The sequence below is a fragment of the Lycorma delicatula genome, chromosome 1, assembly GCF_047948215.1.
Source record: "Lycorma delicatula isolate Av1 chromosome 1, ASM4794821v1, whole genome shotgun sequence".
Taxonomy (NCBI): Eukaryota; Metazoa; Arthropoda; class Insecta; order Hemiptera; family Fulgoridae; genus Lycorma; species Lycorma delicatula.
The window spans coordinates 49,287,406-49,313,172 of record NC_134455.1 but is presented as its reverse complement, the minus strand read 5'-3'; the positions used below and the strand labels follow the sequence as shown (position 1 = coordinate 49,313,172).

At 33.0% G+C, this 25,767-nt stretch overlaps 1 protein-coding gene across 1 annotated transcript; it reads left to right on the top strand.

Annotated features, from left to right (window-relative positions):
* Positions 1-2,927: 2,927 nt before the first annotated feature.
* Positions 2,928-17,907, top strand: LOC142318095 (uncharacterized). The gene is made up of 3 exons (XM_075354624.1): positions 2,928-3,403; positions 8,883-9,164; positions 17,680-17,907. The coding sequence occupies exons 1-3, from the start codon at positions 3,359-3,361 to the stop codon at positions 17,785-17,787; spliced, it is 435 nt and encodes a 144-aa protein (XP_075210739.1). The 5' UTR covers positions 2,928-3,358; the 3' UTR covers positions 17,788-17,907.
* Positions 17,908-25,767: the final 7,860 nt, after the last annotated feature.

The following is a 25,767-nucleotide window of genomic DNA, read 5'->3' as shown; positions in this document are numbered from 1 at the left end:
AACTAAGTAGTGATTTTCAGTACACTGAAATTAATTTCTTAAATTTAGATGTGTTTGAAACAAATATTATTAATAAAACTTAAAAAATAAAGAATTAATAGTTGTTCCTGTTTGAAGAACAGAGTCTATTTGGAAGAGGTACTTATCATGCTCCTTGAATGTGCCTGAGAAGCTATGAGAAAGAATATACTTGGACTTGGCCGTATCGTAGATGGAGCAATCTGATGGTGTGATCAGTCAGTTAGTAGTGTCATGTTGGAATAATTTCTGATAGAGTGCTATTAAAACATCAACACTAATACAGTGGTTACAAGCTTGATTTAACAAATATGAAATACCAATGGAAGTAGTAAATGAATGTCGGTCGGTATTTAAAATTAAAATGTCTTTAAGAAGATTAAAAAGTCTGGCTACCAAAAAGGTTTTCTAATCATGTTGGTACATCTTCGTTACTGTTTTATAAAAGGATGAGATTTTTTTTATCCTTAAAATAAAAGTTTGACACTTAATGTTTGAATTGCAAAATCTTTCCACCTGTTTCGTTCCTAGTTTGAGCCAGCTAGTGCTGCTAGTTTTCTATTAGCGCTGGCCTGCGAGCCAGTTCATACAATTCACTCGAGTTAAGAACCCCATCTGGCGTGGTCATGTATTTCTTCATCTAATGTGACTTATGTGGTTTAGTTGTCTAGAATGTTATTTAGTATCTTTTACAAATTAAATTCAACTATCATAGAAGAATATTGTTTCATTCGTTCATCCAACAATCAATACAGTCCATCCTAGCTCTAAAAACTTAATACCGCCTTCACCGAAAAGATTTCCCAATCAAAAAGCTGTGCTAAGTATTCTATAACTTGATCAGCATACTTGGGAAAAGCAATCTGAAAAAAAACATACTGGAAAATGTTTATTCGACGTATGTTAACATGTTAATATTAAGATAAACAGAACTTACATTATTCATTTAAATAAACTTATGTCAAATGATTGTCATGTTCGCTGAAAAACGTTAATAATCTTTGCATAAGAATACCATTTATAAAATAGCAAAGCAAATAAAAACGCTATAATTTTAATTTATACTGTAATTATCTCTCCATAGCTGGTCATTACAACAAACGTAATCGATGAGAACTGCTGACTTGATATCTCAATACAAGAAAATAGAACTGAGTACTTCTCAAGAAAGCCGTGCTGAAAGCTAAGTCTGGTTTTGGACTGTGCATATAAATAAAAACTTCTATCTATATAAAAACTATCCGCATCAAAAACCAAATTGAACGTTCTATACTATTTTAATGGCCAATAACACCAGTCATCTAATCGTTTAAGGTTAGGAATGAAAACGGTTATAAGAATTTGATAAAACCATAATTAGCAAAACACAAAATTTAATTACTCCTGTGAGTTACATGCAGTGCAAATGCATCATAAGTTTAAGAGAGCAAAAATCCGTTTAGCCTGCTGAACAAGGACACCTCAACTTATCTCTAAATAATGCTGTAAACAAATTGAATGAACGACCATTTCAGCTTGTGAGAAACTGTGACAACATCCTCAAATATGTAATGTAAAATTAAACAGTGCAATTTACCGTATAAAGTGGATTCTTAGAATGCCTTGAATTAAAAATCAAAAAAATATTAGTTGATAAGATTGCTTATGTTTCATTTTAATCAAAGCAACAGTTTCCTGTTTCGTTTTAATTAGAATAAAAGCTGTATAAAAAAGAAGGTAAATAACATATAATTTATTGCAGTACATCAAGTGTCTTGGTGAATTTCGCTTTACTACTTCAGAATTTTATCTGAAAAAATAAATTTAATATTTTTATTATGCTTCTTAATAGCATGCCTGTATTCTGTAGAAATATAAGTAATAGCCAAAGTGAGTTTTTTGAATAACAAATCTTTTATGTTAGCTCAAATTTTTTCTTCATTACAACAACCAGTAACCATATAAACCAAATCCTCTTGACTTTTGGCAACGGGTAGGAGGTAAAATATATGACAATTTTTTATTTGTAATAGAATGAACATGATTTACCGGGATCAAATCCGAAATTTTTCAGATGAAAGACATGAAGCTACTGCATTCCTCCAAGGAGTCGACGGAATGGTATATTCCAGTCCAATATTCAACAAAATATTGCGAAAGAGACGACCCTGTTAGTCCGGAAACTCCGTGTTTATGAGATTTATCAATCTTCGCGCACTATCAAAAATATTCTTAAGACTTCTTACGGATCACGAATAAAACAAAATAATCACCGGTTTTTTAACAAAGTTTATAAATAGATTTTTAATGGTTAGGTTCAACCAATTTAACGAATTTTAAATTTTAACGTCGAAACGTTAAATTTCCAATATACATAAAAGATTTACGATCATATTTTGTACAACATTATTGCAGTTTAGTTCGGTATTTAAATTTTTTTTAATGTGCCCTGTTTTTTAAAAACGTTATTTAATAGTAATCATATACCTAACGGTAATGGAGGCTGATGCCTCATACCTTCTTTTCTTAGACAAATAATATCTATACCAAATTCAGTTAGTTTATAGAGTTCAAGTAAACAAAATGCGCGTACGAGTGCTCAAGCAGCCGATTCACAAACATCTCAAAATTGAACACGGGAACAAAAGAGGGATCTTATGAAAAGATCAGGGGTTTTAATAGAATTGATATTATAAATTTATAAAAGTTTGATTACATGAATACTACACATGACTAATTAATTATACGGTGACTAATAAGTAATGATTATTGTGTTATATATACATACGGTCGCTTTGTGAACCAGCACTATTATAAGGAACGTGACTCAGCACAAAATTCCGAAATTATTAACACAAACGCAATGTTTGCTTATTCTTCACTCTACAAGCTAACTGAATACATTATAGCTCTTCGTATCTTTACTGTAAATAAATTTGATGGATTTACTCCTGACATAAAGTTTCAGCGTATGAAAATGTAGGCCTACAACCATTTCTTTTTTAAGTTAACGCTAAGGATATGTTATTAAAATGAATTGATTGCTTAACCAAAAATTGATTGATTAACCAAAAAAAATTCAATGTGGTTGTACAATTGCGACCAGATAATGCGCAATACTTATAGAACTACTGATTTGATTGTTTTTAATTCGCTTCGTGTAATGTAGCAAAGTTGGTTGCATTCATTAGTGGCTGTTAACATTTTTATTTTCAGACATTTGATTGAGCTACACCAAGATAATCCTCGGCTGCTAGGACGTTGTGCTTTTGGAATTTCAAAATTGCCTTTTCCGTTAAAAAAAGTACCTTTAGTCATTAAAACTATTCAAAAAGCAGTTGAATTGGCCCCGAATAATTCAATGATAAATCATTTTGCTGGTCTTATTTATTTCCGGTTTACCAACGTAAGTATAAATTATTCTTTGCGATTGATATTTCCTAAAGTTGCTAAGAGTAAGTTTTATCATTTCTTCACTTTCTTTAGAATTTTAACATTACTGGAAATTGAAAATAGTTAATATCTTTACTCGTTTGATTGAAAAAATATCCGTTTAAAATTGATTGTTTTAGGAGATAACCTTTACTTCCTATCACATTTTCCTTTGAACCAATATACTAATATTACCATTAATCTCTGGTAACTTTGTAAAAATAAGAAGTAAAAATAAATTTCCAATAGAATACTTAATTGTAACATCCAATAAAATATCAAATGCACAGTTGCTCATCAAAAGGTAAATGTAACCTTCATTGTTGAACCGTGATGAACTAATTTCTTGATTTACGTTCCCCAAAATTGATTGCATCAAATTAGTGTTTTTATAAACAAATGTCTTCATAAAATATATAATTGTTTTAACTGAAAACAATATTTTGAAAAATACTCATTTTTATTTCCTTGCACAAAGTAAAGGAAGTACTGTGATCGCGAAAAATTTTGGTTTCCAGATTTCAACGGGAATATCCATTTGGACCATCCCTGAATTCATTTTAACTAGTTTCGGCATGATGTCTGTACGTACATATGTATCTCGCATAACTTAAAAAAAGATTAGTAGTAGTAAGTTGAAATTTTGGATTTAGGACTGTTCCAGAACATCTATTGTGCATTTTCCTTTTTGATTGCAATCGACTGAACCCAAAGTGCCCAAAAAAGCCGAAAATCCCAAAATATTTGGATTTTGGACTTTTTCTTAACTGCAGTAACAAGCTCTCATTGAGAACTTTTCAACGATATATCATAAGTGGTACTTATCTTCATTGGTTCCAGAATTATAGCCAAATAGAATTTTAATTAATGAAATATTTGCATCTTAAAGGGAAGATACATCGATTCGAATAAGACTTCATCACCTTTTTATTCAATTTAAATATATAGATTTATTAATAATTATTAACCTGTGATTGTAAAAAAAGTTTTACAGTTATTAATTATTCAATAATAACGATTATATATATATATATATATATATATATATATATATATAAGAAAATCAGAAGTTATTAGTGAAATAAAATGTTTTATGTACTTTTAAAAATGTATATAAGTAATTTAATAGGCATTATTACATTTGTGTATATGCGACCCTCACAAGAACAACATATAAAATGATTATATAAAAAAAAAATGAGTATATAAAATGATTGATATATTAACTGAAAACAATATTTTGAAAAATACTCATTTTTACTTCCTTGCACGAAATAAAGGAAGTATTGTGATCGCGAATAATTTCGGTTTCCAGATTTCAACGGAAATATCCATTTGAACCAACCCTGAATCCATTTTGACTAGTTTCTGGGTGACGTCTGTATATATGTACGTATGTATCTCGCATAACTCAAAAACGATTAGCAGTAGTAACTTGAAATTTTAGAAAAATATATAATACTGGGCATGTATGAGAATGTACGCTAGAATTATTAGAATGTATGCTAGGCATACATGCCCAATATTTTATAAATTGCAAAAAAATTCTTATCTTTTTAGTTCATTACTACTTTGATATTGTCGGACAATATTCTCCATAAGTCGATTTTGATCATCATTTCGTTTATTTGTTTTTTGTTGCCAATCATTTAATCTCTCTTTGGTTTGGTGTAATCCTTCTGATCTTAATTTGTGTACACGTTCTCTAGTTTTCAAATTTTCTCTTTCTTTATATTCATCATTCTCTCTTAATCTTTTTATTCTTTCTTTGTTTGCAACATTTTCTTCTTGTTTATTTTTTTCGGTTTAAATATATACTTAAAATATATATATATATATATATATACTTTTTTTAAATTTAAATATATTGATTTATTAATAATTATTAACCTCTGATTGTAAAAAAAAAATTTACGATAAGTAATAATTCAATAATAATAACGAAAAAAATATTTAAAAAATCAGAAGTTATTAGTGAAATAATATTTTATGTATTTTTATAAATGTGTATATGTAATTTAATAGGCGAGCAAGGAAGTCATGTGGTGTCCACATCATATTTTTTAGAATCATTATTACATACGAATTTTCAAAAAAATTAACACTATCTGCATGGTTGTTCAATAAAATATTTTTGTTTATTTTTTAAATTTGAACTGAAAACTGAATATATATATATATATATATATATATATATATATGAAAAGTTGTAGTACCTCTTGGTACATAGAAAATAGGTTATATGAACGTGTGGGCTGATACTAAATTTAGACAATACAATGAAATTTAATTAAATTAATTGTAACATATTTATAGACAATTTTTTTCAGATTTTCATCTTAAATGAAATCATAGGCAATTTTTTCATCTCAAATGAAAGAAAAGAAATGCATCAATTATGAAGGTCCAAAAGTGAGGGAATTACTTCAATCACCTCTTGAAGCACTGCTCTAATTCTAACCTTTTCATTAATTAATACCTTGATCTTGTCTTCAAATTGTATGAGTATGACATTATCCTTCAGATTTAAGTTGGACTTATTTAAATGAGACAGATATTTTACCCCATCTTACAATTTCCAAAAATGAGACAACTACATGGTTGAAAACAAAAACTGATATAACAGTAATTTATAGTGATGCTGTCCATTTCTTTTCAAAAGTATGCAAAAAGTCTTGGATTTTTTTTAATAGACAATTGTTTCCGATTCATTTAACATCTTTCAATTTCGGGACATCATAGGAATTATTTGGGTTCTCCTTTCTTGGGAGGAATTGTACTAAGTCCTATTATACTAACTGTTATTTGCTTCTAGTCATTTGCTTCAGATATTGATCGTGCTAATTTCAGTGCATTTCTACCAACATGCTATAAAATGTTATAAATATTTTTAGCAATTAAATACTTTTTTATTTATATGTTATGAATATTAAATTTTGCAAGTATTTTTCTTTTAAGCATTTTGAAATATAAAAGACTAAAATCATTTTGTTACATATGTACTTTCATTCAGCTGAACAACTAAATATGAAGACATGCATTTCCTTCCAAATAACTATTGGGCACAATATCGGCTGACAAACTATCAATCAGTATTAAAGTTAAATAGTAATAAAGTTTAAGTTAAATACTTAAAGTTACTTAACATAATCACTTGTCAGATTTTTAAAAAAAATCTATTAGATTTCACCCTCAAAAGTGATCATTCCTGACTGAAACAATATTATTTGAAACATTAACACTAACCAAAGGTTTTCACCTTTGGTTCAAAGTTCAAAAGAAAATGTTAAGGAATGTTTATTGAATGAACAATATTTTTTTAATGGGCATACATTTTCACACTGACAAAAAGCTGAGCTGTAAATTTTTATGTTTTGTTATATAAATTTAAAATCACTTAACAAAAACTTTTGTTGAAAAAAAAAACAGAATTTTCATTTCTCAAATCTGGTTCTGAATACCTCTTCATAGACACTATACTTGGTAACCTTCAGTTTAAGGCATCAACCCCATGTTAAATAATATAAATAGCCTGTATCTTGTGGTGGGGGAGGGTGAAGTATGGTTACAGAATAGGGAAAACAGGGTACATGATGCAGATTAAAATGCTGCTATACCATTCATTATGAGTTACACATCTATATTGAGAACTGAGATGTCATCTCATGTTATTCATATATAGAAAAAACCAGTGCTTATCCATTATCCTTAGTCATCATCAAAACAGAGAATGCATCTCCATATTACTCTTAAATAACTGTAACTTCTAACCTTCAAAAATTATAAACCCAAAAATCACAAACTCCTCATAAGCGTCTCAAGTGACTTTATTAAGTTTGAGATGGCTTTAATTTCTGAAGGAATATTGTTAACGGTAATGGGTGGCTACCATACTATTTCACAGGAGGCAGTTTTGGTGATTGCAGGCGTGAAACTGATAGACTTGATTGCGTGTGAGAAGCAGCAGCGATATATTGTTAAGAAGTCTGGTGAGTTGACTTCGGATAAAGTTAGAGAAATTGAACATGGTAATGCCTTATGGCATACCAGATGAGATGAGACAAGTGGTGGGCATTATACACATGATCTCTCTCCAAATGTTGTTGGTTTGGGGACACCTCTTGGGTGCACCCTAATAAATATGTGATGCAATTTCTTTCGGGCCACGGTGCTTTTAGGGACAGACTGAAGAAATTCGGCCTGATAGATCCTGGGATGTGTCCTCAATGTGGACTACTGGACAACACTTACCATGTTGTTTATGAGTGTTCGAAGTACAAGTTAATGTGTACAGAGACCATCTGTCGTCTTGATCTTATTGGGTTGGCTTTGGATCTCTGTGTAAACTGAAGGATCCAGGCCGAATGGGCAATAGTGGAGAGTTTTATAATGTACTTAGCAAAGGAAAGGATTGCTGAGGGGATCTAGAGCTCTGCTTAGATTTCTCTTGTATTCTGTTTTTGTTGATGTTTTATTTTATAAATTATGTTTTTGTTGTTCTTCTTGTCCTTTGTTTTATTATTGTTCTGTGTAATATTTTCATGTTTCATGTTGTGTGTTGAACTCACTTTTTACCTTCTACGGGCAAGTAGTTCAATTCCTTTGTTAAGTTAGGTCCTTTCAGTCTTGCTTAAGACTCAGAGAGATGTGTTTTGTTTTGAGTTCATTAAATAGAAGTACATCGATGGGAATGTCACTCGTCGCATTCGCATCGGTGGCTGAGGCAAATTGGAATATGGGTAAAGCCCATAAGGGCTCGGGATGGAGGGGCTAGTGGAGGATGTCTTCCCCTATATGGTCAGGATATTGATCAGTATAGTGCTGCTCTCACCTTGATAAAAATTTTCCAACCACCCAAGAGTTATGAATGGGATTGGCAACTTCTACCCTACCTGAACAATTCACTGCATTGTCATCTTAGTGGAGTTATTTTCTCATACTTTGATTCCTCTATGGATAGGTCATCCTTTTATAATCTGTTCTTTTCCTTGCCCATGACAAAAATTTTAGTTCCTGTGAAAGTAGTTTTCTGTGGCTAATGAGGGCATTGATGGGGCCTATAAAGTCATATAAAAAATAATTTGATGGAGCGTTGCCAGTGTATGACCAGGACTCTGTTTCCTGTTCAATGGCTGTAAAATAAACCTAATGATTGGAGTGTAACTATTGAGTAAAACCAGATTTCCTAATTTCCTCTTAAAATGTAAAAAAAATTATTCAAGTGGCAGAAACACTCCATGACTTTACCTTTTGGCTTATTTACTGCTCTTTCTGTAAAATGAGAAACAGCTAAATCATGAGGACTTCTTAACATAAATAAGAATTAAAGCTGTTCGCATGAATTTTCTGTTTAATTATAAACAGATATGTATAATTAAGAATATGTATTATTAATAATTTAAATATGTATATATTCAGTCTATTTATTGTGTGTCTGTTTTGTTGAATTTAAGAGGCTGAAAGAGGCTATTCAATTTATTGAAAAAGCTTATAACAGAGGGATGCTTACTGCTGGTATTGATTTTGTTAAACTAAAATACTTAGAGAATCCAAAAGAGTACAATCCTCTTCCGGACTTAGAAAATATAGTACAAAAATTCTTACAACAGGATAGTTATTATTCTGCAATAGCACATATAGCTTCATATTATTTCTTCAATTTGAATGATACAATAAAAGCTTGGAAATATGTTAAAAAGATTATTACTGATAAACCAGACCACTACAGTTTGAAGGTATTACTTTTTTTTTCTTACTTACTTCTGATAATCTTATTATAATTTAATTTTTTCATAATAAAAGATGCATCTAGAAACTACACTTTAATGCACTAGAAATATGTTCCATGTTTTTCCACAATCAAGATATCTGTAATATTTTAGCATATCTATCCCTCCTTGTAAATTTCATCAGTCTTGAAATAAGTCATATTTTAACCTCCTGCATTAGCATATTGTTATTGTCATTGAACTGCTTACCTGTACAATATTTTTGAAGAGAACAAATGGTATCAATGCTTTGCTTGTTACGTGCACTTGACTGTAGTTCTCATCTAGATCATATTCTGCATCAAGTTTGCTGAATACAACATTCAACTGCCATTAAGTAATGGCCTAACACAAGATTATTTTTTTATCATCATTATACAATTCAAATTTTTTATCATCATCATCATACACCATTTTTGTTTTTGTGGTATGAAACATCACTCCAACAGCAGAATTCGCTTCTTGTTCTAAAGTACAAAGCTGATGACTTTTTGTTTTGCCCCTTTACTGATTTTATGTAAATATTGCTACTCTTTTGTTTCTGTAGTGATGTGAAAACACCCAAATATTTGGGTCTAAAAACTAGACTAAAAAACCAATATCCACCACAGCAGTCACCAGCGTAATCTTTGGTTATGAAGTTTATCAAGCAAGCAACAGTTTTAGCTAGACTTTTATTTATTAGAAATGCGAATAAAATCTGAAATCATAGATCATTTATATTCAAGAAATTTTTCAATAGAATTATTTTTCAATAGAATAGAATTAATTAAAAGAGAATGAATACTGCTCATGCATCATTTTAACACGAGCAGCATCACATTGCACATTATACGTGATGACATTATTTTGTATCCTGGTAACAAAACACTATATTTTTGCATGATAAATTGCTTCAGATGTTACATCAGTTTAACACAGCTACACCTTAGATATTTACTTAATTTTATATTGATGTAAGATTAATGTTATATGTGGTTATAATGTGCTTGTTATTATCATCAAAAAATTAATATTAATGCAGTATATATTAGAATAAAACAACTCACAACTCTTTCAGATGGTTTATTTGTTCAGCTTATTCTTAAATTTTCTATCACAATTTGCAATCTAATATAATAATTTTCCATTGACATGACTAACAAACATACTCCTTAAAAGAATGGATGTAAATCATACTGTCAAAAAAAATGGTATATAAGCATAGTACTAAGTGTTGAAACACTACTGAACAAACCTGAATCAACTCTATGCAAAAATGATAGATATTTCATGGCATGCCATTGTGAGTACATGATGAGCCTTGGTTTTATTAAATGAGTGTAATTGATGAAATTTGTAAATTGAGAATAGTATAGATCATGGAGTCAGTAATTGCACAACAGAACAAAAATTACTGGGTAGATACTCTGTCATAAAGTATAATGACCAAAATTTGTCTGTATTTTCTGGTTTAGTTTTACATTATTTCATTTTTTTCGTTTAACATGAAAATGATTCATTGATAATTTTTTCTTATATCAAAGTACTTACCTGCCTTATATGTTCTACCTTTCATTTATGTGGCTATTTTTTTACACATGGAAAAACTTCTAAAAAGGTCTGTTTCCCAAACTTCTTTTACTACACATTTTCCATGACTTTTTTCTCCATCTTATTCTTTCCATTCATGTATAGATTTCCTAAATCATTTATCTGTGATATGTGTACTTCTTCACTCCATATACTTCTAGAGGAATGGTTTTTATCTAGTGTTCATTCAAAACAACTGTGTTACTTGTGTCCTACACAAAACAAGAAATCTAACAGGAAAATATGAAGTATCTTATTTTTTTAAATATCTATTTTCGAAGTGTTTTAATATATTATAATGTTTTGAGCTAGAAAATGAAAAATATAAAGAAGAGATATTTTGAAAATTAGATGGGTTTAATTTTTTTGATGAAAAAACCAACAAGTTTGCAGTAAAATGGTTTGACAGATGAAGAAAAAATGTTTGCAGCAGAATCTTCAATAAAGAACAAGGTTTTATATTTTAAGGCATTTAGGAATTGTAAATTTGAAAGTAGAAGAAAGTATAAAGGGAAAACTTTCCATGGAAGACAGACTTTTCTTTACTTTATAGATTGATTTACAATTGATGATGAATGTTGAACAAAGTATGTAATGTTCAAAGATTAGTAAAAAGTAATGGGTGAGAAGTTCATAAGTTCAGCCAAGAATCTATGGAAAAATACAAAATAATTTAGTATTTTTCTTTAAATAAATGTTCGTTTGATTCATGAGGTTAAAAAAATACAAATCCTTCATGCTCTGACATCACTTTATATTGATAATTTTGTTAAACTCCCATGGATATTATTTGTTCAAATATAGCTTTTATCCATGACAATTACTAGTAACTTTGCTATCACCTAGTTTGTTTACTAGATTGTATTAACAGGTTTGTTGGCACTTTTCTGTTGCTTAATCTGTAAAGATGCTTAGTCTATGCTTAATGACAAAGATCGAAAATTTCTTTTAAAGATTCATTAGTAGAATACCAACAATAGTAACTTAATTTGCAAACTATGCATTCCTCAGCTTAAAAAATATTAAGCCTTAATTAAGAATTTATAAAAACCACACATTGGATTTTTATTGTAGGATCACAAAATTAAGTCAATTATTTTTATGTAGGTGGCCCATGACTAAATGCAATTTTAGTTTATTTTGACCAGCATCATGTTGCAGTATAGTAAATGTTATAACCATCACAAAGTAAAATTTGTGATACAGGATAAATTGCTTCAGATGTTACATCAGTTTAATAATATAGCTACATCTTAGATACTTACATAATTTTTTATTGACATAAAATTAATGTTATATGTGGTTATAATGTGTTTGTTATTATCATGAAAAAATGAATATTAATGTAGTATATATTAGAATAAAATTCTTTTTTTGAATTTAATTGAAAAAGATTGTTGACTACAGAAATGGTGAGGTGAAGTCTACAAAATTTATCATTATGTTGAGTTCATCTGCATTCAAAAACTGTATTAAAAATGTTAAAAAAGAAAGTAATAGACTAGTTTTTTTATTTGGCCCTAGAGATATTTTTTATGAACTGTTTAAAAAAACAGCGGTGGATGGTTTGATTTCTAATATTTATAACTAATATTTTTTTTAATATAAAAGTTTTTTAATCTGAAAAACAATTTTAGCTCTTATAATAGGCTTTTAAAGCAAAAACAAGCTCAGACTCAGTCTCAGGCTACAAAAGCTTTTAAGGTTATAAAGTTTTTATTACCTTCACCCACAATTAAGTACACCATAATCAATTTAAAAGTTTTTTACATTAACTAAATAATTATTGCAGCATTATTATTTACAAAGAATGTAATTTGTACACAGTATTATATGAATTGGCAACAGCCTATTCTTACAACCTATTCATTCAACAAGTTTTACAAACTCTTTTAAATTCACACCAAAAATTAAAAAAATTTTCAGACCAAATTTCATTTTAGATTTTTCACAATAAATCTGGTATAAAACTTTCTTAACTTTATCCTATTTAAAAGATAACTAGTGATAAAAATCAGTAATAGTAGACCATTGAAGATGAGTGAGTGTAGACACCAAGACTGCAAAAGAAGGCACTGATGTTTACCTTACAAATGAGAGGAGTGGATATATCATCACTAAGAAGACATAGATCTAAATCTATAGATCTATGATCATAGATCTAAAATAAATAGTTTTATTATCTCAACTATAATTACCTGAACACAGGGCTGCCATGAGGGTTGTGGCCACCTAAATGCAAAAATAAAAATGTCGCCCCTATTAAAAAAAATTTTTTTATAATTGTCCAGTGATAAATATAATCCTTTAAAGATTGATGGTTTAACAAAATGAGGAAAATGCTTACCTAATGTTATTGTGAGGTTTTTCATATATAATATGTATGTACGTATACGTGTAGGTATTAATAGATTATAAATAAATGTTCTAAATATTGCTCTTTGAAAAAAATATTAATGTTTAAAACAAAGCTTTTCTAAAAAAACATTTTAACTATACAAAGGTTTATAAAAAAAAAGCTAGTAATAAAGTACAATTCACTAAGAAATTACTAGATGAAGTTTAAATGTTTAAAAGACATTCTTTCTTCTTTAAGCAATGCAAATTTCTTTATAAGCAATTCTAAATCAAGTGATTCACTTATCTGGTGTTTGACTGAGAACATTGCTAGTGCTGATAGTCTTTCTTGCAACATTGTTGATCGTAAGTAATTTTTTTATTAATTTCAATTTTGAAAATGAACGTTCGCCACTAGCCATTGGCAGAACAGAATACAAAAAACGCTCTAGGATTTAAATCTGATTTTTTTTTTAAGACCATTCCTTTTTCTTTTCATGTTTGAGCAGTCATAACCTTGCTCTCTTAAATCTTATATGTCCAGTATTAGGTCTTCAACTTTTTTAATTACAAAGTTACAAAGTCCTTGTCTAGTTGTGTCTGTTATGGGACAAAAACCTCTAAAATATTCATGTATTTCTACTGGGACTGTACAAGAAACAAACCGAATAATAATTGTTATTTGTTTAGTGTGAGACACGTCTGGAGTACAGTCTAATATTATAGAAAAATATTTTGATTTTCATGCCGTTTCAAGTATTTTAGTTTCTATTTCAGTGGCTATTAATAAAATTATTTAATTTTGAATTTTGGATCCAGTTTAGTGTGGTAGATTTTTATAATTAGAATGCTGAATTCGACGAAGGTGAATGTCGCTTGTGGCATCCGCATCGGTGGACTCTTGATAACGGCCAGTTGAAATATGTCTTGATGCTATGAAGATTAACTCCGGTAAAGTCCCTAATGGCTAGGTACGGAGGAGTTGACGAAACGGATGGCCCCGTTACTCGGTGGGTGTGTTCCCCTCGAGGTCAAGATGTTCTATCACAACCGTATCGAATTTTGAAATTGTTTGTATTAATTGTAAAAAGTTACCATTGTTCTTTTTTCAGTATCAAATAGACGCTTTGAAGATCCTCTAAAAGCAAGGTATTGTCGGGACAGATACTTAATTACTAAAATAATTCGTTCTATAACGGAACGCCAGTGTTGTTTTTCAATCTCATACAATCTTTGCTATGTATTGTTGTTTTACTTTGAAGAGCCGGTAATAATTCCTAAATTTTTTTAACGCTTTTAATGCGACCTGCATTATATTTGTGTCTTTTAAGAATTAAAGAAATATAATCTCAATCTTTCACTCCTTTCGTCCTTATTAATTTTTTTTATCTATAATTTTAATTTTTTTTTTATATCGTCCTTATTAAATTTTTCTTCGTACAACCGTCATCGACCGCAAAAACGGAATTAAGTGATTCGGAAGACAGAAGCCACTAGCGGTGTACTTTTTCACCGTTAGGTAATCATCGCTAATAATAAAATGGAGAAAATTTCCATCTGTATATGTGGAAATTTTATATTCTAATATTTTGTGGATAATTTTGAGCTAAGAACTGAATATCTTGAACATTTAATTTTTCCGGCCATTTACCAGGATCATTTGACATTAATTCAAATTGTATATTGTCCTGACTGCCAAAAGTTTCTTTTTCGATTGAACTAATTTGTTGTGTTAAATCTTGATCCTCTTTCTTAAAAATTTTTTTTGCAGGAAACTCATTATTTTCATCGGCTTGTTTTCCTTCAGATGTTGAAATAACAAATATATCAGCACTAGTCACTACATTTGCACTATCATAAATCCTTATTTTCGCTTTCAGTATTATTAGACGTTATAAAAGAATTTATATAACGATCCTTTTAATTGTTTTTGTTTTTCAACTTTTCGTTGTTTCTGTTGTCGATATTGGGCACCAGATGGGCGTTTCGTTTTTCTATCAGACATTTTTTGAAAGTTATAGGGGAATTTTGAAATATAGAGATGTTTTTAAAACCGTTTATTGATAGTAACTAATTTCAAAACAAAATGAAAACCTGTTATCACTGAATTACTAGACACTTTAGGATTTGGTTTTATCAAAACATTAAACATTAAATTAAAAACCGTAAATACTAAATTAAACATTGAAAATATAAACTGAATCAAGTTCGTAATTATGCATAACAAGAGTAGTAACTTTTTAAATTAAACATACGTATTTGAAATTTTTATTTTCGAAGTTCAGATATAATTTTACTACAAAAAGATAACAATAAAATTAAAACTAATAGTTTTAATAAGGTAACGGGGTTAAAGTAAAAAATATTTTTAAAATTTTACTAGAGATTAATAAACAAAAGGCCGACAGCCAATTAGACTCATTATTACCATAGTATCAAGTGTTACAGTTCTAGTTCTCTATGTGAATAAAAAATGTTTGCATTAACACTCAACAGTAAGAATTTTAGTTTACGTTTACTAAACGTTTTTATTTTTGTCTAAACGTCGTTCAGACTAAACAATAATAGTTATTAAGTGGGCAGCAGATAAAAATGTGATGATTGATTTCTTTCTGTAAGAGTAAAATACAAAAATACACATAATGAAAATAAATTAAATAGTTTTTTAAAATATCTTTCAATAAATTACAAAAAATTGGCCGCCTGCGTGCAACGCACACATTGCTCAAAAGGTCTCGGCAGCCCTGCCTGAACAGAACAGAAAGCAGAGCTCCAGGTTATGATGGCTATTAAAATCATCTACTAATAAGCATAGAAATGGAACTTTTGATAGCAAAATATATATATATATATGAAAGCAATGGAAAACTACAGTTATTTTTTTCCAAGAAAATGTAGCTCTCTGTATTTTCATGTAATAAAGATAAAAAAAAGATAAAAATCGATAAGTTAACAAGATCCAGTGGCAACACTGTGCTTCGATTACCATTTATGAACTCAACACGATTGAGTTAATTTGGGAACAAATCAAAAGTTAATAGCATCAAAAAATACTGCTTTTAAGATATCTGATGTTAAAAATTTCTCCTCCATCTACAAAACAGGCCAGCAGGAATGGAAAAATTGAACAAAACATCTGAGGAGTACTATCGAACCAATTATTGGGAATCGGATAATATAATAGAAAACAAATTTAGCCTCCGTTGCATCTCTTAATATTGACCGCACTACGGATTTCTCGCAATCAGATGACGAAAGCTGAATTGAATTTATTATTTGTTTATTACCACAGAAATTTAATCTAACATAATTACTGAAATTTTACTGTTTGTAGACAATAGACAATTGTATAACTCTTAAAAAACTCAAATAAATGTCATAATTTATTTAAATTTAAAATATATATAATAATTTAAAATATAATAGCGCGTAGTTACTGAGTATTAACGTCGCATAGTTTTCTTTTAAATGTATCAGGATTTACAGGAGATGCTTGTGAATTGGCCGCCTGTTCACTCGTACGCGCAGTGTGTTTACTTGAACTCGTCAAGCTAACTGAATGAGATATAGAAGAATACAATTAACGGATGATCCTTCTCATTTGTATCCTTACAGTACTGAAGAAACCTTCTGGAAAGAGATTTTTTTCATTTCGGGTGTTCTCAGTTTAGGTGTTGTTTCTAACATGGGGTTCCCATAGTTGCAACTTTCATTATTGGCTTGCCCTATCTTGAGGTAAAAGCCAAAGATAGGTTATGTAATTACTGACTTTCTGCCATTACTTTCTTCAGTATCAGTGGTTTTAGTTGCATCGTTTTTTCACTAGTCATTGCTTTTAACACCTTAGCAAGTGCCATGCTTGTTTCAATTCCTCAATTATACATCCTTCAATTCCTCAAACAATGAATCCACCCATTAACGTATTTTTTTTGTTTGACATCAAACAAAAACCCTTTGATATCATATGAGATGGATCCAACAAAGAGGATCTTCCTTCTCATTCATCAGTTAGTTGAGCAATGGATCATCTAACCGCTTTCAAATCAGGTAAACAGAAAGCTTCCCTTTTGCACCAACACTTCATTCCCATTTTCTTTGGCCTAGAGAAATTATATTACAATGAAGATTGGCTTGATTTAGAGGTATACTGAATACCTTGTAGGAGTGTGGTATAGAAGATCAAATGGTGAGATTTATTCAGAAATCTTACGAAATATAATTTCTACATCTTTATTTTTTGATCAGTTTTCAGGAAATTTCTACTAAGTCTGTTTTTCTCAAGACTTGTAATACTATAACTACGTTGTTACTACAGCTACAGTTGTTTTTATATCTGTTTTCATAACATTATTTTGATTTCATAAAGGTGTATGACTGAATCATGCCCTGAAGTGTCAGGCGATAGTCTTCTGAAGCAAAGACTACACTACGCTATAGACTAATTCTACAACGCAGTAAAGTCTACATTTTATGCAAAAGAAATGTACTCTATATGTAGACTTTAGATACAAATACTACTCTTATGGTCTAAAAGTGATTATGTAGATAATTAATTTAAATAATTTTTTTTCAGATGATGAATTTACCCTCAATAAAAACCATTAAGAAAGTAAAGACTGAAATTGGGCATACAACACATTATTTACAACACAGATTTTTAGAGTTCAGTTTTTATATCTGAAATTTTTTTATGTGTTTTTGGTGGGCGAAAAACGCTTTGGCGTTATCATCGCCCGGAATAAAATTTTATAAAAGAAAATAAATTGTAAAAAAAAACTATCTTAAAACTAAAAAATAAAATAAAAACTTACAACTAATACCACAGCTAAAAAATTATTTTTAAAAACGCTTTAAAGTAATATCGCAGTCGCAAAAATAAAATAAAAAATAAGCGTAAAATTAAAAAAGTAAAATTTAACTAAAAATAAAAAGAGTTTAAAAATGTTAAAATGAGGTGTAAAGGCCCCCAACTCGGATACCGGGAAACATAAAGAACTAAACCTAAGTTAAAAACTAAAATATTAAAAAACTAAAACGTGCAACTAATAACACAGACAAAATATCACTAAAAAATGTATAACTAATATCACATTGGGAAAGTTAATAAGGTAAAATTTATTTAAAAGGAAACAAAAGTAAAATAATATATAAAATTTAAATAAACATCAATAAATTTAACGAAGTCCGAGAGGGGTGTAAAAGGTCCCTTCTCGGATACAGAAAAAAAAATCATAATTAAGTGAACAGAAATACAAACACGTTAAAATAATTCTTCAGTAAAATATATAAACCACAACTTTAGATTTTGTGAAACATATTAACACTTCGTAAAAATAGCAACAGCCGGTTTAAAATTTCCTTATTGTTGCCCATAAATTTGGCGAATGTTTTTATGTAATTTAAATTTTCGACGCAACACCGCAAACCATATGCAATCCACAAGTATGAGGCGCACAGTCATGCGGCAGTTGCATCGTGCGAATAGGGGTGCGTGTCCTGCTGACATTAGGTACTAGTGTGTGATTCTGGTATGTTCTAATCGTAATCGACAGACGACCACTTCCTCACGACGAATTTTTCTGCACGAGTCCCGTGGCAACACAGAATCTTTAATGTGGACAGATTAAAATCTTTAATGTGCACAGAATCTTTATGTGTTCCATAGTTTGTTGTGTTGTCAACGGTAGCCTTCCAATCACCTTGCCACTTTGCTCAAAGAGAATGTTTTATACAATTAATCAGAAGCAGCAACACGAGTGGTGAAAGAAGGTTGATTACATGGATCTTTAGCAGCGGAATCTGTACGTTCTTTACTTGGAATTCCCATGCGGCAAGGAATCCAACAGAAACTCACATGTGTGTTGCGATGGTTCAACTCAGCGATTGCGTTATTATTTCAGTGACCAAATAGATTTCAGTGATATCTAGTGTAAAATCTTCCAAAGCTAGGAGTGCACTACACGAGTCGCTACAAATAAGGATGTTTCGGTACTTAGGGTTAATGTTCACAGCCTTATTTATAGCGTATAGTTCAGCAGTAAACACACCCGTAATACCAGGTAGACAAAACATATAAGTTCTATCATTGACAACAAATGCACAGCCACGGTATCATTCTGTTTCGATCCATCAGTATATACTACTGCGTCTGGGTTTATCTTGGCGAGAATATAGTGAAATATTTGCTGGAAGGCAAATGTCTCACTGTATTCATATATCAGACAGGGTGGCGTTGATCCTTTATTGTATAACGCAAGGTCAAACATAAAATTGATAAGATCGAGTCCCCATAGAGGATATGAGCACGGATGTGTTGGAAAAATAGAAGGCGTGTCGACATTTATAAGATGCAGTAGACGTCGGGTACCAACAACTAAAGGTGCAGTACAACGTGGATGGTCCTCATACCTTAGTAAATGAGCATTCCCAAAGACTGAGTCAAAAGCCGGGTGATTTGGCTTTCCTTTGAGACGGGAAAAATAAAATGCTAAAAGCTGGTTCCCTGTATCCCAAAGTGATGGCTCACCACAGTCAACAAGTAAGCTTGCGACAGGGTTTGATCTAAATGTACCTATGGCAAGCCGAAGGAAATCATGATGTACAGCATCCAGCATTTTAAGCAAGGTATGATGAGCTGAAGAGTAGGCGTACAACCATAATCTAAACGGGAACGAGCTAAGGAATAATAAAAAAGTATCATGCATGACCAATTGCTTCTCCAATTGGTGTTGCTAAGGACTTTCGCATCATTTCTAAAAGTTTGGAAAATGTTGTTTTTAATTCTTTGATGTGTTTGACCCAAGTAAGGCGGCTGTAAAAAAATAAACCTAAAAACTTGACATCAGGAGAGATAGCAATTAGCTCTCCGTTCAGAAAAAACTTGCGGAATGGAAGGGTCCCGCAGCTGAGAAAAGACTACACACTTTGTTTTTTCAGGTAAAAAGGTGAAGCCGGTAATCCTGGACCAAGCTTCAAGGCGAGATATAGTGTTGTCTAGTAGTCTCCCTGATGTGGGTGTTGAACGGGACGCAATGTGTACAGCAAAATGGTCAACAAATAAAGACATGAGACAGATGGTTGCACACATTCAGTAACACTATTAGCTTAATAGCTAATAGTGTTAATAGTGTTATTAGCTTGACAGCTATCTAGTAGCTATCTAATGATAGCTACTAGATAGCTATAGAGAATAAGGTGGCTCTTTATAAACTACCTTGAGGCACTCCATTCTCCAAGATGACGCTTCCTGAGAGAGAAGGTTCCACACGAACAGGGAACGTTCGGTGGTTTAAGAAACTCCGAATAAAATCAAGCGTATTTCCCTTGACTCTATAATCTTGTACCTCTGAAAATCGTTATTATATGATGAAGTGAGAGACACAGAGCGGAAAGATTTGCTAAGGTATTTGTCGCTGCAGAAGATGATGAAAGAAGTTCTCCTTCATGAATAAGACCGAGAATAGATTGATCCGCAAAATGCACGGATCTTTTTCCACACAGTAAACGTGATAGTACTGCGTGAGGTAGTGTTCACGTATTTCGCCCGTTACTTTGTCTTAGCGTTCAAGAATAATCGACGGCATTCCGCTTTACCCCTGCGGTCTAAAATTAGATGTTCAGTTGTAGGCCTGTGGTTAAATTTGGGTAGTGCCTGCCGTCGGTTGCTAATAGCATTTTGGCAATTATCATTCCACCATGGAACGGAAGGATGTCTAGGGTTACCTGATATTTGTGGGGTATATCTGTTAGCATTCTCAAGCATCATGGACGTAAAAGAGGAAAATTGATCAAGGATGTCTGCGTCATCGTCATACTGTGATTGGAAGGCTTTATGGTATCCGTTCCAATTCGCCTTTTCAACAATCCATCTCCGTGGCCTTTTATTCACCTCACGGTCGATACTGAAAGAAATAATAATTGATCTGTGATCACTGCCCTGGAAGTCATCACAAACAGACCAATTAAGATAAGGGAGTAAACTCGGTGAGCATACAGAGAGGTCGATGTTAGATAATGTACCTGATGATAAAGACATGAATGTGTGTGACCCATCATTCAGTATACAAAGGTCAAAAGTCTTGTCACACTCTATTTATCATATTTCCTCGAGAGGAGCAGAAAGATGAACCCCAGGAAATATGGTGGGCATTGAAGTTTCCTAATATTAAAGATGGCGATGGTATTTGCGTAAGGAGATTTGAGATTTCTAGAGCGCTGAACTCGGAGTTTGGTGAGAGGTACAAATTGCAGATGTGCAATTTGAAGGGGACCTTCACAGCAACAGCAGAAATAAGGGTGGCTAGTGGATTCCTTGTAGCTGACACCTCATTCTTCATGAAAATAGCAATTCCTCCATTCTCTCTACTGTCTACTAGACAGTCGTATCTCTCACATGTATAGCCTTTGAGTGTTACCGCATCGTGTTATAATAAATGTGTATCTTGGAAGCACATTATTAATGGTTCATGTGCGCGCATCAACTCTCTAACATCTTTAATGCGGGACAGAAGACCTCTAATGTTCCATTGAATAATGTTCATAAAGGTTGTTAGATACAGAAATACAGATAAATATATGAAAAGTTAAGTGAATGTGATCCGTTTTTTCTTTTTCGTATTTTTAATTTTAAAGAAATTCGATGCCCTCGGGTCAGGCGGTTCCTAAATCATATCCTCCAGTATACGAGGTGATAGAGAAGGAGATTGGAAGAATGGGAAGTCGAAAACGACATCCCAGAGGAGGTGGTGGTGTGGGCTGCCTTAATAAGGAGCTTATTTTGTGGCTTACCACCAGCTGTATTTATTCTTGTCCGGAAAGGTAAACTTTAGGGACAGGAACTTTCAGAGGGATCCCACTAGTGTTAGTCTCACTAGTTGTAACTACTGAGGTCTTGTTCATCTTCGTTAACTCAGTAATAGTTGCAGTAAGTGAACTAACTTGTTCAGATAACACCTGAACAAGCTTCTTCAGCTCACTGCACGATCCGCATTTTTGGTTGCCTGCATTTACAGGAGCTTTACTTAATGTCGCAGCGGCAAAAGAGACATCTGGTTTAACGAGGTTTCGATAGCTAAGTACCTTTGTATATTTTGTTCGAGCGGCTGGGAAGGAAATATTTTGCTTGTGCAGATTTTTAGGATTGCCTTTTCTTTAAAAGTTGGACAATCTTGAGATCAATCTGTAGGTGTTCCCATACAGTTAGCACATTTTTCTTCTTCCTCACAGTTGGTGTCGTTGTGGACTTCTTTGGCACATCGAGCGCAAATGGCAGTTTTTGAACAAGAAGTTGTGGTATGGCCATAACCTTGGCATTGGAAACATCGTTGTGGGTTGGTGATGAAAGGTCGCACCCGAACTGACAGGAAACCCGCTTTAATCTTCTCTGGTGGTACGGGAAGATTAAAAGTTAATATAAGGGAAGGTATAAGTTCTTCCACTCCATCATGTCGTTTGTTTATTCGTTTCATCACTACAACTTCTTAGTTACGAAGTTCATCAGCTATTTCAGTTGTATCCATGTCCAGAAGGTCACGGCAAAAAATTACTCCCCGGCTGGTATTTAGGGTCTTGTGGCATACCGCACTTATGTTTATGCCGCGCATATTGCTAAGGCGTAACAGAGAGCGACTCTGCTCGTCATCAAAAGTTTCTATTAGTATCGTTGCGTCTCGTAACTTTTTATGTTCTTCGGAGAACCACTTGAACAGGTTACAAACTTTATTAATTTACTTTATTAATTAACCTTTGGGAGGGAGTGACCTTCCTGGTTATTCCAAAGAATAACAAAACGAATGATTCTGTATTTTTGATTTAATGCTTTAGAATTTAATTTAGTATCTTCGGCAGTACTATTATCCTCGTCAGACAAAGCTGACCGAGGCCTTTTCTCTACACAAAAATTGGTGGTTTTTTCAGATGGACTACCAACCATCACAGAGTTAATTTGTGGACTTGAAATCTTGGTCCCACCAGTGCCGTCGATGAAACGGACCACTCCGTTATATCGAGTTGCAGCTCGGCGCCCAGGTATCTGACATGTGGCACGGAGGTACACCGAACCGATACTACTGTATGCCCTAGAGGGAACAACAAGAAGACGGATGTTGCGGGCCGGGGGAGGACTAGCCTTACTGCAGTCCGAAGATGAGGATACTTCATGTTAATCTCAATCATTCGGCGTTGGCCCACGATTTGATGGGCAGGTATACTACAGAGTATGATGGACAGGTATGCTATTAGCTGTATGCTCCATCGGGGAAGGGGTTTTGTGAGTGTGAGGGTTAGTGGAATCTTCGTTTATACTTGCTATCTGTCGCCTAACATCACTCTGGAAGGATATACTGGAAAGATACTGGCGGATATATCGGAGTACCTTCCCCTGCAGTCTTGGCAGGCGATTTTAACGCCTGGACCACGATCTGAAGTACTGCAAGGACAGATAAACGCGGGAGACTCCTTGTGGAGACAACAGCGGCGTTGGACCTCGTGTGTTTAGGAGGGGTTCCATTGGATACATCGTGGAATTGGTCTCACGCATTTCTGACTGGTGGGTGAGGGAAGGGCTCACAGGCAGCGAACACCAGGCGGTTCTTACGACAATCTCTGATGGCGGACTAGGAGGGGATTGCCCGCCTGCATTTATCGGGTGGAGCACCAGGACTTGGACCCTGATGTTTTCGTTGGGGCGCTCGATTTCCGTGATGTAAGTGAGGCCAGTTCGGCGAATATTAATGAGACATTCAGCGAATATTAATAAGCGGTGATGAAGAGTGGACTGCGGTGGATCGATATGCTGAGAAGGTGATAAACAAGCTCCGTCTATAGGAAAAGTTCCGAAGAAGACGTCGGGGGTGCCGAGCTGGACAGGTCTGCGGCTGAGTGTCTGGGGGACTCCTGCGAGCGGGCGTCCTGGGGGACGCTTCTGCGAGCGTACGGGGTCTCCTTGGCGCGTTGAGCGCGTGGACACTCCGTTCCCGGTGCCTGAGCGTGTAGCACAACGACCGATGGCTGTTATGGGTAAGTGTGTGAGTTGAGACCATTTTTTGCTAGGCGTGTGTGAGTGTGTGTGCACGGTGAGTGAATATGTTGTTGATGGGCGCCTCTTTTGTGAGTGCCTTTTGTGTTTGCTGTTTCTCTCCTCTTGAGTTCTTACAACGTCTGTGTCTGTGCGTTGGCAGGGTCTGTACCCATATGTATGGGCATGTGGTGTGTGTGTTTGAGGGGACTGATATGCCTGTGGGAGTGTTTGTGCTTGGTTGGAATTGTATTTAATATCCTTTTGTTATGTGCTGTGTTTTGTGATGCTTGTGAGGATATGGTTTTGATGTTTCCTTGTGGTGACAACCAATTGTGTGTACAACAGCATTAACCCCCCTAAAGTAATCCTGTACTAGCTGTTCCAGGGGGGAGGGTTGCCAGGGGTGGAGGTTAGTTGGTAGTGCGCAGGTATACAAATGCACTTAATAACATCCTGCAGAACCTGTTAGCGTGCCCGACACTGCTTAGGCACCCATAAATGGGGTTCCTCCACCTCTAAAAAAAAAAAAGAAAGGATGTAGTGGGAAGAAAAGCTGCAGAGGCTAGGGCCATGAGGACACCAACCCCAAAGTCTTAAAGAATAAGACTCCTCATTGGGGTTTATATACTTAATTATTTCACCATTTATTTCAAAATAGTTTTGTAAATCAGTCTCTAGGTTTATGTTGGTAAGATTGAGTTCTAACCACTTACAAGATAAATTTTACAAAAAGATGTTATAATTAAGTCAAAATCTTTGCAAAAATCAATGAATACTACATGTTCCATTTTTATGATTATTAACTCAATTAATTCTGGATATTACACACTAAATCATAAAGTACACTGTTGTACAGAGTGAGCAACATAAAACTGAACCCAACCTGCTGCAGAATTGGTAGGTTATATTGGAATGAAATTTTATGAATGATAAATTAAATAAGAAAAGCATAAAACATAATTTAAATATTGCATTTATTTACCTTGTTACAAAAGATGTTCAAAATGACCACCCTAGGCATAGATGAACTTTTGGACTCGACTAATCATATTGAGGGTCGTCTGAAGCAAAACGTTGTTGTCAATTGCGTTGATTTCTCGTTGAATATTCACCTTCAGTTCATCAATATTGTGGAGATTAGATGCATAAACTTTCTCCTTTAAGTAGACCCAAAGGAAAAAAATGCAAGTAGACAACTCCGGGGAACATGGAGGCCACCGTCCTCTGTTGATAGCTTGTTCATTTGTGAAAGCTGCATGAACACAATTCAGTGAAACGTTTGATGTGTGATACATTGATCTATCTTGTTGGAAGAAGCTGTATTCTTTTTCATTACCAGTTAGTTGCACATAGAATTCTTTGAAAATGGCATCTTCTGGACTGGCAGTAATTCTCCTTTTAATATCGGCAATGGCCCGTGGAGTCCTTGCGGAGGGTTGCCTATTTTGTTTTGCATTTGAAACCGAACCTGTTGAATGCCTTTTTTTAACTAAATCATGTATGCTACTCTTCATTGTAATGATCGAGAATGAATGTTGGCCTCAACTATATCTATCCTCTCCAGGACTGAATAAGGCATTTTACACAAAAACAACTGTAATCACAATACTGCATTGCAAAAAACGTATATTGGACTGATATGTA